The sequence below is a fragment of the Ceratotherium simum genome, chromosome 39, assembly GCF_057802395.1.
Source record: "Ceratotherium simum simum isolate JZ-2026a chromosome 39, ASM5780239v1, whole genome shotgun sequence".
Lineage (NCBI taxonomy): Eukaryota > Metazoa > Chordata > Mammalia > Perissodactyla > Rhinocerotidae > Ceratotherium > Ceratotherium simum.
The window spans coordinates 6,272,524-6,290,786 of NC_141938.1; the positions used below are offsets into that span (position 1 = coordinate 6,272,524).

Below are 18,263 nucleotides of genomic sequence, written 5' to 3' on the forward strand. Positions count from 1 at the left end.
CCAGGCCCCAAGCTTTGATACCCACACTCCCCCCCCACGTGCCCACCAGGCCCGGTGACTATCAGGACGTTGCCAGGACACGAGTCTGTGACACCCCACGTGCACTGTCTCATTGCTCCTTCCCCAGAGTCACCACAAGGGTACCTTTTCTGCGTATCCACGTCCCTCAGTATGTCCATGTGACCCCGCCCATTTGTGCTCTTACTCCCAACGCTGATGGTGAACCCTGGGGATCAGTGGTCGCCCCACCCCAGTCCTCCAGGAAAGTGCAGGATCTAAAGTGGCCGGGGGGATGGGAAAGGAAACTTAACATCCAATCAGAGCCACTGCGTGGTAGCGGCGGAGCCAATCAGGAAAAGCCATACGAGAACCAGCCCTCCCACAGGCCGAAGCCCTCCGGGGCCCATTCTTTGCCCATCTGGGCCGCACCGATAATGCCCGCAGGAGAGTTTTTTACTACACCGGCTGGGAATGCAGAGGAATTGGGGCTCCGGGGACCAGAGTGAGGAAATCACAGGTGCCCTCAGGGAGACAAAGAACTTGGAGAAAGGGATTGAGGCCAGGCCACAAAAGAAGACCAGTTCCTTGGAGGAGATGCGCTAATGGGGCATCTTTAGACCGCGGGACAGAGGCTGGCTGAGAAAGGCTTTATTGATCCAAGCAGGGTTCCCCAAATTGTTTCAGATTCTTTTTTCCCCAGCCGGCCTGGACGACCCCCTCTACTCCCGGGACTGCATCGATTGGCACTTTCGCAGGTAGGCGACCCCCACGACGAGAAGGATCCCCACAAGGGCTGCGATGGAGGTGGAGGCCAAGGCTGTGGACGTGAGGCTCCAAGCTAGGGACAGGAGGTGAGAATTAGGAAGGGAGCACATGGAGGTGTGACAACTCGCATGGAGCTCATGCTTGGCCCGCGCACCCTCCTGGGGTCATAACCCATCCCCAGCCCTCCTCAAGTCCCCAGGATTACAAGGGTGCCTCACCGCGAACTGGCAGCGTAATGGGTGCCGAGCTGCTGCGGACCACTAGGCCGTCGAGATTGAGGCGCGCGTGGCACGTCACGGGCTGCCAGAGGTCGTGGGGCCTGGCTCGAAACGCGTGAGTCAGCGTCACATTGGCCGGATCCAAGCCCTTGAAGCGCTCCAGGCTCTCGGAGTAGATGACCTGGCCGCCGCGCCTCAGAGTCACCACCAGGAAGCCCACGGGGAACACGTGTGTCACGTGGCAGCGCAGAGTGTACTCGCTGCCCACGAGGACCGGAGGCTCCAGGATCACGCTGCCCGGCTCTTCTAAAGCGAGAGGGGGCCGCTGAGCAAGGTCCGCGGGCGCCCCCTAGCGCGACACTGTCAACTACCCCTCTCTGGCCCCCTCCCCTCTCCCCAGCCCGGCCTGAGCCTGGCCCTCACTGTAGGCGTTAATCCTGGCTGTCGCCCTCCGCGTCTCTCCTGCGCAGGTGACGAGGCAGAGCACGTCGGAGCTCCAGGCCCTCACGTCCAGCAGCTGGTAGGACACCCAGCCTGTCCCATTGAGCGTCTGGCCCCGCCGCAGCTGGGTGCGCAGGCTGGAACCATCCGGCAGGGGGCAGCTGCTGCTGCAGTTGAGCCACACCGAGCTCCCGGGGCGCACGGCCGCGAACTCGGGGCTTATGCGTACCCAGAAGGGCGCCGGAGAGCTGCCCCCGGGGCCTTGCGCCCGCGCAGCCCGCCGCCTCCGCGCGCTCCCGCCTCCCGGGTAGGCGGCTGCCAGCAAGACCAGCAGCGAGAGGGGGAACAGAGACCCCATGGCAAAGAGCCCACACTGAGGGGCCCCGCGCCAGGGAGCCAAGGCTGGCTCTGAAGATAAGAAGGCCCGCAGCCCCGCCTCCTCGGCCCCACCCAGAGAGCGCGCCAGAGGCCCCTGGAAGACCCAAAAGCCCTTCAATATATACACACCCCTCCCTCGGCTCAAAAATGAAATTTCTGACCCCATTATAAACCAACTGTCATTTTAATTTTCACTAGAGTCTCAAACGGTCCTAACAAGCCCCAGACTTGGATTCGAGCCTCTGGGATGGGCCTTGAACTGGCAGGCTTTTCTTGGCGGCGGAAGTGAGAGGACAGATCTGTGGCTCCCACTGGACATGACAGCCCCCCCAACTCACAGGAGGCTGGGCCAAGGAAAAAGCTTTATTAGCATAGGGAGAGGCTTCCGGAGCTGCCCCGCCAAGTCCTCTCCTCCACACGGCCTGCAGGGAGGGCCCTCATCGCCGCAGGAATTTGGAGCTCCCGGAGCGTCTGTTCTTGTACTTCTCTGAGATGGAAACGGGTAGGAAAAGGCAGGAGCACACAGGGGTCGGGCATAGTTTCATGGGACTCGTGGCTTAGCTGCCAAGGAGTGGGCATGCCACCAAGTCCTCGTGAGCACTAGCAGAGATGTGTATGGGCGGATAGGGGGCTAACAGGTCAGCACCAGTGCTAGGGGAGTAAGGGCTCAGTGGGTCATCCCTGGGCATGTCACCAGCTAAATCATGTGGCCATTGATAGTCCCCTTCCAGGGGAAATCGGCTTGGCCAATGAAGTGGGGAATTCCAGCCCCACTTGATCTGTGGCCAGGGACTCTTGTGCAGTGCACGGCCAGTACAACTGTACCTGGTGACCTTGAATGAGATTAGACTGAGAACTTCCCAAGGGCTGGAACCTATGTTCATCCTGTTGACCATCCTAGCCCGCATAAAAGGCACTCAATAAATAGCTAGTAAAAGAACGAATGAATAAATATATCATCAAGAGTTGGGGACAGTCAGTGGACAGCAGCGCCAGAGCTGGCATCTGGCAGAAGAAGGGTGGGGATCTGTGTTTCAATGCTGCGTGTCTGCGCAGGGCCACTTCTTCATTAGGACTGTAGGGCCTCAGTGCACACAGTAGTGGTCAGTTTCAGTGGCTCCCAGGTGGGCGTCCCCACATCGGAGGTATGTGTCTCTGTCGCTGCCCCTCCGGCCAGGTAGACTTTGCCATTCCTCACAGTCAAGCCTCCTTGTGGCTCAGTCTTGTGACTGCAGGTCAGGTGTGAGGCCTGGGGGTCTTGGTGTACAGGCGCCACGACCCCAAATGCTGTCTATATCCTGACTGAGGCCTCTCTCTTGCCCTCTGGCGTCCTGGGAGGGTGGGTGCAGCGGAATGGCGCACGTCCACCATTGTTCGATGTGGCACCACTGCCACGGTGTGGGGGCTGAGGAGGAGGCCCCATCCGGGCACAGGCTCAGGGCGGTGTGGCTGGTGTGTTCAGTTTCAGGGCGGCCGCCTCCGCGGCCTTCTGTAGCCTGTACTTTTGGATCTTCCGCTGGCGGTTGTAGAGGTAAGCGGCTGTGCCCAGAGTGCCCAAGACGCCAGCAACTGTGACCAGAATGATGATGGCCAGCTTATTCTCGTGGTCTGTGGGGAGGACACAGAGGGCGGGGAGGGGTGAGCTGGGCTCAGGGCCCCTGCCCCTGCCCCTGCCCGGCCCCGAACACTGGCACACTTACAGATCACGATCACGACCACGTCCCGGGTGACCTCCCCTTGAGAGCTCTTCGCCTGACACTTGTAGGTGCCCGCAATCTCCCGTTTGACAGGCTTCAGGTCCCCGATGGGCAGCTGAGCCCCATCCCATTTCCGGGGACAGTTCAGCTCGGGGGTCGGGTTCCCAGAGGCCTTGCACCTCAGGGTCTGCGTCGAGCCTTCCTGCCATGTCCAGTTGCCCAGGCAATCCTTCTTGTCTAGTTTGGGGCCGTCTGGAGAAACACAGCAAGATGAGGGAAGGGCTCGGGGACCCGGGCACCCCTGGCCATCTAGGACTGGAGGACGTAGGGAGGAGTCTGGGGAGGGGGTCACCGGGGCGGGGGCAGGGTGGGCCTCGGAGGCCAGGAGCTCATGAGGTCTTAGGGGTCCAGCGGCCCCACTCACACAGGACACGGAGCTGCCGCGTCCGGGTCTTGCGTAGCACCTGCCCGGCCACCTCCAGGTCAGCGGAGCAGGAGAAGACGCGCTCGTCGTCCTCGGAACTGGCGTTGAGAAGGACTCGGGCCCTCGAGGCGGGCTTCCCCGCTGCGGCCCCGCTCAGCGTCACCACGGCTCCAGCATGGGCCTCGCACTCCACGGTCACCACGGTCCCCTCCGAGACCTCGGGCTGGCTCAGCGTCAGGTTGGGAGCCGGGAAGCCTGGGGGCGGGGCATACAGTGAGCCCCGCCCCCGGCGTCGGCCCCGCCCCCCGAAGCCCCACCCCTGCCTCCACTTACTGTAGAAGGTCACTTTCTCCCGCGTCGTCCGGGTCTGGTCTCCCAGCATCACCTCACACACCAGCTTCTGGGGGCCCTGCTCCTCCGCGTGCGCCTTCACCAAGGCCTTGGCCGAGAAGGAGTCCCCCTTGTATGTGACCGTGGGCTGCAGCCTGCGGTCCCCCAGTCCCAGGTGGACCTCGGCCTCCAAGGCGGGGAAGAGCCCGTCCATGGTGCATTCTACCAGCTGCTCTCTCTCCACTTCCGCGACCCGAAGGTCAGAAAGGCGCGGGTTTGTCTCTGGCAGGACTGGCGAGAGAGGGTGAGTGTGAACGCAGAAGGGACCCACATCCTGAAGCCCTTTCCCGGGGCATTTTCATTCCCCCGCCTGCAGCATCCTCTTCCCGGGAGACTCTGCGGCCTGGGTCACCCCCATCCCCACCACCCCACTGGCCAGGAACGTGCTCTTCCCAGAAGCCTTGGCAATCTAGGTCACCACCTTCTCAGTCCCCCCACGGCCAGGGGCCCTCCTTCCCAAGAACCCTGTCCCCCCCGAGGGAACACCCCCTGAGCCCATTCTTCCTGGGGTTCCCCAATGCCTCACCGAAGGTTCGGAGCTGCCTGGGGGCCGAGCTGTTCTGGAACAGTCCCAGCCCTTGGGGCCGCAGGTCCAGTTCGGTGCGGCACGAGAAATTGGCGCCGTGGTCCTCTCTGCGGGCCAGCACGGTGGCGTTGACCTGGGTGGCCTTCCCCACGGCCGGCTGCCGGCTCAGCTCCTCCTCCCCGCGGAGCAGCACCACCGTGAGGCTGGCGCGGGGCGCCCCGCCCACCACCTGGCAGCTCAGCGTGAGGTTCTCGCCCACAGGCTGCCAGCGGGGCAGGGGGGCCAGCTCCACGAGACTGGGGGTCCCTGGGGGACAGGAGGGAGGAGTGTCCTGTGAGCTGGGCAGGCCACCCGCCAGCAGGGGGCGCTGGGGCGCTGCCCGCACCTGTCCCGGGAGTCTCACCAGGCTGTCCCCAAAATACACCCCAAACCACGTAAGCCAGAAAGGAATGTTAAGAACTTCAGGGAAAACCCGTAAGAAGCCCCCAAGTGGTTGTGAAGGGCGCGAAACAATTCTTTTTTCACTGTAGCATCTAAAAGTGGAAACCAGCTTCCAAGTCTGTCACCACCAGGTGTCGGGTCAAATACTTGCAGTCAATTTCAGCTGCCCAGTCCACTCGAGATGGTTTTTAAAAGACCCCTGCTCCCCCTTTGCCTATCTTGGAATTATTTTTCTCCAAAGCATCTCTCCCCCCTGACATACCAGATCACCTTCTCTATTCCCCCCATGTCAGCCCCCAAGGGCACGGATCTTTGCTTTATCCCCTCTTCTGTTGCTGGCCAACAGTAGGCGCTCTATATTTGTCCAAAGAATAAGGTTGGGCCACCCACACTGATTCGAGGCCTTTCGGGCGCTCACTTTTACTGGAAAGAAGTTCCCCCAAGTGTTGTGTGATCTTCTGAATTGTCACATTTGTAAGAACAGCCCACGGACGCTCAAAATGAAACTCTGAATATCCCCTGATCACACAACACGCCGGCTCGGTTTTCGCAGGCCGGGGTCTCCATGCTGCACGCGGCGACAGAATTCCAAGCCTGGATCGCCAGCGAAGATGGACAGCCGAGCCCCGGGGCACTGGGGCTCAGCCCTGAGACCCCGGGGGCTCCCCCGGGAGGGGTCTTAAGGACGCCCACTTCCTATCCCCTTCTCCAGAGGCCCTGAAATGTGACTCAGCAATGCTGCTCAAGTGTCAGGGACCTCGGCTCAAGTCCTAGCTTTGTGGCTGAGGGACTTGCCTCTGGAGCAGTCCCAGCCCTCGGAGCCTGGGAAATGGAACCTCAGTTTCTTAAGCTGTAAAATGGGGCTATTGGAGGTAGAACTATTATTAAGCCATTTAAGAGGTTGAGCGAGTGATGGGAAAAGGGCATGAGGTTTCTCTTCAGGGTGATGAGAATGTTCTAAAATTAGAAGTGTGGTGATGGTTGGACAACTCTAGAAATGCACCACAATTCACTGTGGACAGAGCTGTTAAAAAAAAGAAAAGGCCAAGAAACCCCACAGCCCTCCAGCTTTTACCTCTAACCAGCCGCTGCAAACCCCAGCGTGCAGGGTTGGAGGCCCCTCCACCCTCAACCCCAAATGGAACTCACATCTCCGAGGCCAGCTCCTTGCCCCGAAGGCCGGACTCGGGAGGAGTTCTGTTTCGCCTGTACGGCTTCTGTATCTCCCCACCTTTGGTCCCTTGCCAAATCCTGGTCACTCCACTCTGCAAATATTTGTCTCCCTTCCTGGCCATGACCACTGCCCACGACATGTGGCCTGGACAAGGCCCACGGCCAACTGCTCTCTGGCTTCCTGTAAGCCCGGCCTTCTGCTCTCAGGATCCCCGGCTTGCTCACACACCCTCCATGGCTCCCTATCACGCTGAGGAGAAGGCCTCAGCTCCTCGCTCTGGCACTGAAGTCCCTGCCAACCTCAGCAGCATGCTTCGGCACTCCAAACCTTTGCCCAGGCTGTTCCCTCTGCCAGGATGCCTATCTTCCAACTCCTATGGACCCTTCAAGGCCCAGTCAGGGGTCACCTCCTGCAGGAATTACGACTCTAACCTTTCTAGAGAAAGCTTAGCCACCTGGGGATGCTCTCTCATCGTCACACTGGGGGTGGGGCGGGACCAAGCTAGAGTCCCTCCTAGGGGACCCCGCTTGCAGCTGTGTGCCAGCCATCTGCTCTGTTTCAAAGAGACAGAAACTGAGCAAAGTCCAGCGCCCAGAGTCACAGAGGCAGAAATGTGGCAGAGCCACTCAAACCTGGAGACCTGGGCTCTTAATAATCAGGCTGAGGTGCGGAAGGTCCTTCCAGAAGGTTTCCCCGGGGCTTTCAGAGGCCACCGGGAATGTTTGGGGACTTCCCTCACCTGGCCAGCATCTGCTCCAACATCCTCCCAATCAGAAGCAAAGCGGCTATTTGCTCAAAAGCTTCCTTGGCCCAGGAACCGTGAAGGAGGGAAGTCCTTCATGCCGTACTGCATCATTGTACCCAGCCGAGGTCTCATGGGAAAGGCGATGGAGAGCCACGTCCCCCACAGTCCCCCCCAGTAAAGGCCACGCTGAGACTGGAACCCAAGGCTGGCTGATCCTAAAGCCAGTTAGCCAGGTCTCTTGGTTTCTCTCTTCCTTGACTGTTGTCATTTGCATTTCATTGATTATTTCTTGCCTATGGTTAGGGCAACTCATTCTCACGGTTCACACTGCCCAAAGTTAAAGAAAAGGCCTAGAGAAAAAGATCACCCCCTGCCCTCTCCTGGAGCCCCTAGCTTCTCTCCTCACAGCCAACTAATATTACCATTTCTTGCATTTCCTTCCAGGGCTCTTTTGCATAAACACAGCCTCCCTCAGGCCGCCCCCAATGCTCCCTAACACTGAGGATTGCATGCCACTCATTCTGGGCATACCTTACTCCTTCCTTTTTTTTTTTTTTTTTTTTGGTGAGGAAGATTAGCCCTGAGCTAACACCTGTTGCCAATCCTCCTCTTTTTGCTGAGGAAGATTGGCCCTGGGCTAACATCCGTAACATCCTCCTCTACTTTATGTGGGACGCCGCCACAGCATGGCTTGATAAGCGGTGTGTAGGTCCGAGCCTGGGATCTGAACCTGCGAAGCCCAGGCCGCCGAAGCAGAGCGCTCGAACTTAACTGCTATGCCGTGGGGCTAATCCCTACCTTACTTCTTTTGAACTTGTCTTCTGATTGTTGCCAATATGTAAAAAATGCCATCTCAGGGCTAGTTTTTAATTTGCATCTTTTGTGTGTGTGTGTGTGTGTGTGTGAGGAAGATCAGCCCTGAGCTAACATCCATGCCAATCCTCCTCTTTTTTGCTGAGGAAGACCGGCCCTGGGCTAACATCCGTGTCCACCTTCCTCTACTTTATCTGGGACGCCGCCACAGCACTGCTTGACAAGCGGTGCGTCGGTCCGTGCCTGGGATCCAAACCCATGAACCCCGGGCTGCTGAAGCAGAGCACGAGCACTTAACCGCTGCGCTACCGGGCTGGCCCCTGCATCTTCTTTTTCAAGAGTTCAATCTAGGACCTTGTCACATGTTGAAAGAGTGAGAAGCCTAGAGAGCCAGCCTTCTGGAAGGTACTGAATCCCTGCGGACACTCTAAGGGCACCCAAGGAAGTTCATGGAGGGGTTTCAAATGACTGTGAGACTTTCTGAAGGGGTCCCCAACTGCCCTGAAGGTGAAGTGAGAGCCTCCCCGGCCCTACCCCCTGCCTCCCCCACCCAGTCTGCCTCGTCCAGGCCCCTGAGCCCAGCCACTCACCGTACACGGTGAGGTTCATTGAATCCGACGTCTGGTTAGGACAGTTTGCAAAGCATATTAGAGAGCTGTCCTCTTGCACATTGCTCAGTCGGAAGGTCTTCCAGTTGTGCCCGGACGCCACTTCCGTCTTAATCAGGTTAGTCTCCAGGCCCACGTGGGAACAGGGGGAGCTGCAGTTCACCTCCACGGAGCCTCCTCGGGGTATGATGGCTTCTCGGGGGTGCACTGATACTTGGGCCTCTCCAAGCCCTGGAACAAAAATGTGAGGAGAGGCCAGGCATTATAAACTGGGTTCATCAACATGACTGTGGACCCAGCCTCGAACAAGACGCAAGTCTCCGCCCTCAGCGTGGGAGACAGAAAAATTCACGAGCCAACGAGTTAATTAATAACTGATGTTAGTAAGAGCTTTGATAAAAACAAAACAAGGTGGTAGAACAGACAGTGCCTTCCTGACAGGGTGATGGGCTAGCAGAATCTGAACGATGAGAAGGGGCGGGCCATCCCGAGAGAAAGGAAATGAATTCCAGGCAGAAGGAGCAAGTGCAAAGGTCCTGAGGCAGGGTGGCCGGGGCAGCGTGAGTGAGGGGGAAGAGTTAGGGGAAGAGAGGTCAGGAAGATTGTGAGGGCAGTGGAAGCCATGCCAAGGATGTGTTTGTTCTTCATTCTTAGAGCCATGGGGAGCCATGGAGGAGTTTAGCAGAGGAGGGACATGAAATCAATATCCTTCTCCCTCCCAAGAGGTCAGGTGGAGGAAGCTAGCCCTCCGGGGATAGAGGGGTTCCAATCAGGTTGGCTTCTCCCTCCCTTGGACAAGTGGTCTCCCCTCTCTGGGCCTCAATTTCCCCATCTGTAAGGTGGGTGAATAAAGTCATCCCACCCCTGCTAATGCAAGTAACTCCTAGCACAGGGCAGGTAGCGAGTGGCTGCAGGTAAGAGGGAGGGGGATTGCTCCCTCGGACCCTGGCGCCTCCACAGCTGGAAAAAAAGTCTGTCTGAGCCCATCCCTCCACCCCTTCCAAAGATTCCTGGCCTCAGTTTGGGTTATTCTATCTGCGGCGAAAGCGTGGGAAGACAGCAGCTCCGGGAATTCTCCAGGGGTGATTCTGGATCATTCCCATTTCACAGAGGGACATGGTGATGTCTGGGGAGGCGAGGTTGCTCGGCTAGAAAGCAGCAGAACCCAGACTGGAGTCGGGATAAGAACGCTTTGTGGAGCTGGTAACCATGGTGTCCATCCTCCACTCGCCGGCTTCCCAGCACTGCCACCATTTGCCACCGCTGTCTCCCTTCTCCCCTCCTTCCGGGCTGGAGCTGGCGGAGGGGTGCTGGGGCGTCCGACTTCTCAGCCTCCGGAATTCCCCTGAGCAGAAGCAGCCCTGGACTTCCCCAGGCGCAGGGATGAGGAACAGAATGTACATGTGTGTGTTGGAGGGGGGGGGTCCCCAGCCTACTCGGCTGGGCGTGGGGCCATTTCTCCAGACCATCTGGGGCCAGGCGCCGAGCTGGGCCAGCGCACAAACCCTGGGAGGTGGCCGCTATTCTCTTCCCCATTTTCCAGCTGAGAAATTAAGGCTCCTCCGGGAGGCGCAGGCCACACATCGAGGTGATCCAGGGGGCCTGGATTCGAACCCATGGCTCTTGACTTTCAATCAGTGCCACTAGCCCCAACTTCCCAAAAAGAGCTCCTTGAGGACGCAGGGCCTTATGCCCAGCCGGCCGGGCGCCGGTCCTGCCGCTGCGCCCAGGGCGCACTCCGGGCCCCGGGAGCGGCCCCGACGGCAGCGCCATCCCCGACTCACCTGGGAGCAGAGCCCCGAGCAGGGCCAGGAGCGCGGGCAGCGCGGGCGCGCATCGGGCGGCGCCGGGGGCCATAGCGAGCGCACAGACGGACACGGGTGCGCAGCGGTGCGCAGACTGGGGCACAGAAGAGGGGCGGGTCCTTTTATAGCGACTGCCACGGGGGGCCAAGGGGCGGCGCTGCCTTCCCGGAAACCTCGCGCCTTCCCCTCCGGAACGAGGGCTCCGGCATTTCCGGACTGAAAGAGTGCCCGACCCGAGCCGGGTCAACCCCTTCGCTGGCCGCTCATGCGCTGGGATTTCCGAGGAAAGCAATGTGAGCCCTGGAGGGGACTGCGCCCTGGGCGTCCTGTCCCCGGGCCGGGCTGACCTTGATTCTGCGATTACACTGCTCTAAGCGCTTTATTGAATATGCCAGCCAGGCGGGACAGTAGGGACTGTTACTGTGCTCATTTCACAGAGCGGTAAACTGAGGCTCCGCGCTGCAGGGGATTCGAACTCAAGTCTGACTCCCCAGCGCATGCAGCCCTCTTTAACGGAGGGGGCGGTCCCTGGCTTGGTGGGGGGCCCAGGCATGCTCTCGGGGCGCCCTCCGTCTAGGGTGCCCCTCCCCCAAAGGGCATGTCCCCGGCCAGCTGACACCTAGATTTCCCGAGAAGCGGCCCCTGCAGGCCTAAGCGCCTCGAGGACGCCTGGCGTCGTCACATCTGAGGACCTGCGTCCCCCGCATCGACGGGCACTCCACCCCCGCTGCCTCGCTTCCCCTTTCGGCCTGGCCGCGGGGGCATCTTTACAGCTTCCAGAAAAAAGGAAGGAAGCCACGTGGCCTGACACGCCGAGCGCCTCCGCTGCTGTTCTCAGGCTTCGCGGGAAAACTGAGGCAGCCAAGCTCGATGGGGGAGGGGAGGGGGGCGCGCGAAGCCGTGCCTTCCGCAGGGAAACTGAGGCAGCTCCTAGGCCCTGAAGTGGGGCGGGGAGAGGGAGCGCTCAAACTCCTGTTCGAAACTCGACCCCCGGGCGCCAGCACTAAATAGGTGGGGGTTTGCTTAGGGCAGTTGCACTAGGGCATCGGGGGCGGGGGGGCGCTGTGGGCCCCGCGCCGCATCCATGGGCCGCCCTCACGTCCCACCCCAGGCCACGGCCTGCGCACGTGGCCCCAAGACTCGGGATCCACCACTGCCAGGCTGGGACCGTGGGCTCTCCGTGCGCCGTCATGCCGCCTAAGGCTTCCTGTTGTGGGGCACGCGGCGCGTCGCCATGGAGACCGCGGAGGTGCCAGGGAGGTCGCGCAGCAGAAGGGGAAGGATGGGGGGCCCCGGGGAACCCTTGAGCCCTTCCTCCCGGGGATGGGGCTGCGAGTCACTTGTCATCCAGAAACGCGTCCCCCCACCCCAGCCTCCAGCCCCGATCGTTCCTAAGGAATTTCCACGGGGATCTTTCTTCTTGGGGGGTGGAGGGTGCTGAATTCCGGCCTGGAATTGCCTGGGCAAAGGCGCAGGGTGGAGATCGGGGATGTCCCTGCGCCTCGGAGGGTCCGGGGAAGTCCTGCACGGTGGTGCTGGGCGGCGGGGGTGTTATTTTCCGGTGGATTTTTCTCAGGGCCCCACCACCGGGTCCGTTGGCCTCGGCCCGAAGTGCGCGGGCGGCGAGCTCCCCCGCGCGGCCAGATAGGGCGTCGTTCTTCCTTCTCTCTCTCTCTCTCTCTCTCTCTCTGTCTCTGTCTCTGTCTCTCTCAACGGTCTGTGCGGTGTTTATTGAGCGCTCACTGTGTGCCAGGCGTCTTTCCAGGTGCTGGGGACACAGCAATGGACAGAACTGACGAAAATATCTGCCCTCTTGCAGAGATCGTCTTCGTGGGGGCGACAGTCAAGAAACAAAACTAAAATAGAGTGTTAGCTCCTGAGCGGTACTGAGGAGAAAAATAAAGCAGGGCAGAGGATAGGCAATGTGAGAGTTGATGAACTTTTAAAGAGAGTATTCTGGGAAAGACTGAGAAGGTGACATTTGAGCCAAGTTCAGAGGGAGGTGAGGAGGGAGGGAGTGTACCAGGGAGGGCACTGAATGTGCAAAGGCCCTGAGGTAGGAACTGCCTTAGGAACAACCAGGAGGCCGGTGTGGCTGGAGTGCAGCAGAAAGGGAGAGAGCTGGAGGAGACGAGGGCAGGGAGGGGAGGGGCAGAGCATGCTGGTGCTTGTCTGCCTGCGGGGAAAGGGGGGCACTTGGGCTTTGCTCTGAGTGAAGTGGGAGCCACGGAAGGCTCTGAGCAGAGGAGGGGCCTGCCCTGACTCAGGTGTTTACAGGCGCCCTCCTGACTGCAGGAGCTACAGTCAGGGGACGGGGAGGACAGGGTGGAAGCGAGGAGACCAGAGAGGAGGTGACTGCTTTGCTGCAGGTGGGCAGTGATGGGGCCTGGACTGGCCAGCGACATTGGAAAAGTGGCCGAATTTGGCATCCGTTTTGGCAGCGGGGCCAACTGGGTTTGCCGAGACAGGGGTGCAGAGCAGAGTCAAGGTGAACTCCTTGGTCCTGGCCGGAGCCGCTGGGAGGATGGAGGGCCGTTTCCAGAGCTGAGGATGGGGTGGTGATGAGGGACAGGTTGGCCGGAGGAGCATCCTCCAGGCTCCCTTCCACTCCCTCTGTGCTTCCTCCAGGAAAAGGGAAGCTGATACTCCCCTGCCCTCTGGGCTGCCGCCAGGAAGGGCCGGGCTTCCTCCAGGGTGCCAGGCAGTCTTGGGCAGCCCAAGGAACAGGCCCTCTGCAGACCAGAGACCTGTGGACCAGGGCGGAAGTATCCACACCCCACTCCATGGCGTTACGCCTGCTCTCCCCTCCCTCTGCGCTCTGGCGTGGCCACCTTGCAGTTCCCTCAGCCTGAAATGCTCTTCCCCTCATCCCGACAGGGCCGGCCCTCCTTTCTTGTGGCCTGAGCCTCCTCCTAAAAGTTTTCCTGGACGCCCCCCACCCGCCACTTCCATCCTGGGCCACACCCCGCTGGCTCTCTCACTTGCCCTAATGGTTACATTACTGAAACGTCATTCCCTTGCTGAAATTCTTTTGACTGGCTTGACTGTCTGTGACCTCCCTTTCTGTGAGCTCCGGGAGGGCAGGGACCCCGTCCACCCCAGCACCTGCATCAGTGTCTGGTCCTTAGAGGCGGGAGATCAATCCACATTTGGTGACTAAATGAACGTCTCTTGTCTCTGAGCATTCTGCATATGCTGTTCCTCCAGCCCAGAATCCTCTTCCCCTCGCTTTTACAAAAGGTTCCCGGAGCTTTTCATCCACAAGGTTGTAACAGGGTGGGGAGCACAAACTTCGAGCAGAGGGGGGTGCGAATCCAGGCTCTGGGACTTACCAGCTATTTTAGTTTAGCTTCTCCCCGGAAGCAGGCTCTGAGACAAGATTTGGCACGCAGGTGGTAGATCTGGGAGGTGATTCCAGGAAACACCTGGTGCCAGGAAAGGGGAGCATTAGTGGATTTCCCCTTTGGGGGTAAGTGGGGTTCGGTCTTTCTGGAGAACTCTTAGAGATGGGTAGATTCCACACCACTTCTCTCCCTCACTGGGTGAAGCCTGCTCCAGGAACGTTAACTCCCCAATACTTCATATATATACATACATATATATTTAAAAACTTTTTACTCACTATGCTGTACATTACATCCCCAGAACTTATTTACCTTATAACTGGAAGTTTGTACCTTTGGACCCCCTTCAGCCATCTCCCCACCCCCCACCTCTGGCAACCACCAATCTGTTCTCTGCATCTATAATTTCAGTGTTTACAAATTCCACACACGAGTGAGATCATACGGTATTTGTCTTTCTCCGTCTGACTGGTTTCACTTACCATAGTGCCCTCAAGGTCCATCCATGTTGTCGCAAGTGGCAGGATTTCCTTCTTTATTGTGGTGAATATATTCCATTGTCTAAATACACCACATCTTCTGTTTCCATTCATCCACTGATGGACACTTAGGTTGTTTCCAGATCTTGGCCGTTGTAAAGAATGTTGCAATGTCAACTATATCTCAATTTATAGAAGAGAATGTTGCAGGGCCGGCCCGGTGTCCTCATGGGTAAGTTTGGCAAGCTCTGCTTTGGCCGCCTGGGTTCGGATCCGAGGCTCGGACCTACACCACTGGTCAGCAGCCATGCTGTAAGGGCAACCCACGTACAAAATAGAGGAAGATGGGCACAGATGGTAGCTCAGGGCCAATCTTCCTCAGCAGAAAAGAAAAGAATGTTGCGATGAACATGGGCGTGCAGATATCTTTTTGAGATACTGATTGCATTTCCTTCAGATAAATACCCAGAAGTGGAATTGCTGGATCATATGATATTTCTATTTTTAATTTTTTGAAGAAATTCCATACTATTTTCTTTTCTTTTCTTTTTTTTTTTTTGTGAGGAAGATCAGCCCTGAGCTAACATCCGATGCCGATCCTCCTCTTTTTTGCTGAGGAAGACTGGCCCTGAGCTAACGTCTGTGCCCATCTTCTTCTACCTTATATGGGACGCCACCACAGCATGGCATGACAAGTGGTGTGGTGGTGCCCTCCTGGGATCCGAACCCGAGATCCCCGGGCCGCCAAAGCCGAGTGCGCGCACTTAACCACTGCACCACCAGGCCAGCCCCTCCATACTATTTTCCATAGTGGCTGAACAAATTTACCTTCATATATGTATAATTGAGATAAACGTATACATGTTTAATTGAGATAGGTTCACATAAGAGTCACATTTTTGCCTTTTCAAGGTTTTCCAGTAGATTCACAATCTTTTTGTGTGTGTGTGTGTGAGGAATATCAGCCCTGAGCTAACATCCGCCAATCCTCCTCTTTTTGCTGAGGAAGATAGGCCCTGGGCTAACATCTGTGCCCATCTTCCTCCACTTTATATGGGACGCCGCCACAGCATGACCGGACAAGCAGTGCCTCGGTGTGCACCCAGGATCCATGCACACTTAACCGCTACGCCACGGGGCCGGCCCCTAGATTCACAGTCTTGTACAACCATCACCACCATTTGATTCTGGAATATTTCCACTACCCCAAAAAGAAAGCTGCTACGTCCCCATCTCCCCTCCTCCCATCCCCTGGCACCCACTCATCTACTTTCTGTTTCTATGGATTTGCACATTCTGGACATTTCACATAAGTGGAATCATGTAACATGTGGCCCTTTGTGTCTGGCTTCTTCCACTGAGTGTAATGTTCACCATATTTAGCGTAGAGTTTCAGTTCATCTATGTGGTAGCGTGTATAAGTACTTCTTTCATTTTTATGGCTGAATAATATATCCTTATAAGGATAGATCACATTTTGTTTATCCGGTCATCGGCTGGTAGACATTTGGGCTGTTTCCGCTTTTGGCTGTTATGAATCATGCTGCTCTGAGCCTTCGGGTACAAGTTTTTGTATGAACCTGTTTTCAGTTCTTGTAGGTATCCGTTGAGGAGTGGAATTGCTGGGTCCCATGGTAATTCCACATTTAATTTTTTTTTATTGACGTCATAATAGTTTATAACATTGTGAAATTTCAGTTGTACATTATTATTATTTTGTGTGTGTGTGTGAGGAAGATCAGCCCTGAGCTAACATCCGATGCCAATCCTCCTCTTTTTGCTGAGGAAGACTGGCCCTGGGCTAACATCCGTGCCCATCTTCCTCTACTTTATATGGGACGCCGCCACAGCATGGCCTGACAAGTGGTGCGTCGGTGTGCGCCTGGGAGCCAAACCTGCGATCCCTGGGCCGCCGAAGCCGAGCGCACGCACTTAACCGCTGTGCCACCGGATGGGCCCTCAGTTGTACATTATTATTTGTCAGTCACCATACATATGTGCCCCTTTACCCCTTATGCCCATCCCCCACCCCCTTCCCCTCTGTGTCCACGTGTTAGTTTATATTCCACACGTGAGTGAAATCATGTGGTGTTTATCTTTCTCTTTCTGGCTTATTTCGCTTAACACAATACCCTCCAGGTCCATCCATGCTTTTGCAAATGGGACGATTTTGTCTCTTTTTATGGCTGAATAGTATTCCATTGTGTATATATACCACATCTTCTTTATCATCAGTCGAGGGACACTTGGGTTGCTTCCATTTCTTGGCTATAGTGAAGAATGCTGCAGTGAACATAGGGGTGCATAAGCCTCTTTGGATTGTTGATTTCAGGTTTGTTGGGTAGATACCCAGTAGTGGGATAGCTGGATCACAGGGTATTTCTATTTTTTAACTTTTTGAGGAATCTCCATACTGTTTTCCATAGAGGCTGCACCAGTTTGCATTCCCACCTGCAGTGAATGAGGGTTCCCTTTTCTCCACATCCTCTCCAACGTTTGTTATTTTTGTCTTGGTGATTGTAGCCATTCTCACGGGTGTGAGGTGATATCTCATTGTAGTTTCGATTTGCATTTCCCTGATGATTAGTGATGCTGAACATCTCTTCATGCACCTGTTGGCCATCTGTATATCTTCGTTGGAAAAAGTCTGTTGATGTCCTCTGCCTGTTTTTTGATCTGGTTGGTTTTTTTTGTTGTTGTTGTTGTTTTTGTGTGAGGAAGATCAGCCCTGAGCTAATATCCATGCTAATCCTCCTCTTTTTGCTGAGGAAGACCGGCTCTGAGCTAACATCTATTGCCAATCCTCCTCCTTTTTTTCCCCAAAGCCCCAGTAGATAGTTGTATGTCATAGCTGCACATCCTTCTAGTTGCTGTATGTGGGACGTGGCCTCAGCATGGCCAGAGAAGCGGTGCGTCGGTGCGCGCCCGGGATCTGAACCCGGGCTGCCAGTAACGGAACGCGAGCACTTAACCGCTAAGCCACGGGGCTGGCCGATCTGGTTGTTTTTTTGTTGTTGAGTTGTGTGAGATGTTTACCATCTTTAACTGTTTGAGAAACTGCCGGACTGTCTTCCACAGCGGCTGCACTTTTTACATTCCCACCAGCAACTCGCAGGTGTTCAAGTTCTCCAATTTCTCCACATCCTCGCCAATGCTGATTGTCTGTTTTGTCATTACTATAATAATAATTATTGTTACTGCCCTCCTAAGGGGTGTGAAGTGGTTCCCAGTCCTTCTGATCTGTCCAGTGGACAAGCCCCACGCGGTCCTGCAGTGTGGGCAGCGGGGGGTGTGCGGTCAGCGTGCCGAGAGCTCCGGCCACGAGCTGTGACTTTGAGCAAGCCGCTTCCTTAACGGCCTCAGCTGTAGAAGCGATGATCACAGATACTCAGAGGGTGGATGTAGGATGTCAATACCACGATTCGGATGCAGCACTTGGCACGGCCAAGTGCAGAGTGAGAACAAACGGTAGGACTTTCTGTCTGTTTCTTTAGACTCAGCTCGGAGGAGCCCCCCTCAAACTTCCCGGACAGAAACACGGGTTCCCTCTGTGTTCATCCTGGCACTGCAGTTTCTCCTTGCAGCCCTTGGGTGTAAAGCAAAAATTCATGACGTTTGGCTGTCCATCAAAACACGACTTAGCTTCTCCCTAGACCTCTTTCTTCTGTGGTGGAATCTTGACCTGCCCTGGCTGAGAATGCTCCCTGGGACTCAGGCCCAGATCAGCATCACGTTCAAGTCTCTGAACTTGACCACGTTCAAGTCTCTGAACTTGACTTGGTGTGGGATGGGAGCCCTGGGTCCAGCCTCTCCAGGCTGGAGGCCCGGGTGGGGAAGAAGGGTCTGGTCCCTCTGCTGTTGACTCTCTTCCTGTCCCCTCGCCCCCTCTCACAAGCCTTTGGGTCCCTCCTGCCCAGGTGCAGGGAGGAGGGGGCAGGGGACAGGGCAGTTCCTCCTTGGATGACCCAGAAGTGCAGTAAAGTGGTGCCCCCTGGTGGATTTGGTGGGTATGTGT

The 18,263-nt window shown here is 56.9% G+C and overlaps 2 protein-coding genes across 2 annotated transcripts; both read right to left on the reverse strand.

Moving 5' to 3' along the window:
- Positions 1-648: 648 nt before the first annotated feature.
- ICAM4 (intercellular adhesion molecule 4 (Landsteiner-Wiener blood group)) lies at positions 649-1,790 on the reverse strand. Its single transcript, XM_087425483.1, has 3 exons — positions 1,407-1,790; positions 984-1,289; positions 649-838 (listed from the first exon to the last, which is right to left on the reverse strand). Exons 1-3 carry the CDS (start codon positions 1,780-1,782, stop codon positions 720-722), a joined length of 801 nt encoding a protein of 266 aa, XP_087281609.1. The 5' UTR covers positions 1,783-1,790; the 3' UTR covers positions 649-719.
- Positions 1,791-1,912: 122 nt separating this feature from the next.
- Positions 1,913-10,509, reverse strand: ICAM1 (intercellular adhesion molecule 1). Its single transcript, XM_004442620.3, has 7 exons — positions 10,405-10,509; positions 8,603-8,851; positions 4,840-5,145; positions 4,257-4,544; positions 3,924-4,178; positions 3,503-3,751; positions 1,913-3,410 (listed from the first exon to the last, which is right to left on the reverse strand). The coding sequence occupies exons 1-7, from the start codon at positions 10,475-10,477 to the stop codon at positions 3,238-3,240; spliced, it is 1,593 nt and encodes a 530-aa protein (XP_004442677.2). The 5' UTR covers positions 10,478-10,509; the 3' UTR covers positions 1,913-3,237.
- Between the last annotated feature and the right edge of the window lie 7,754 nt (positions 10,510-18,263).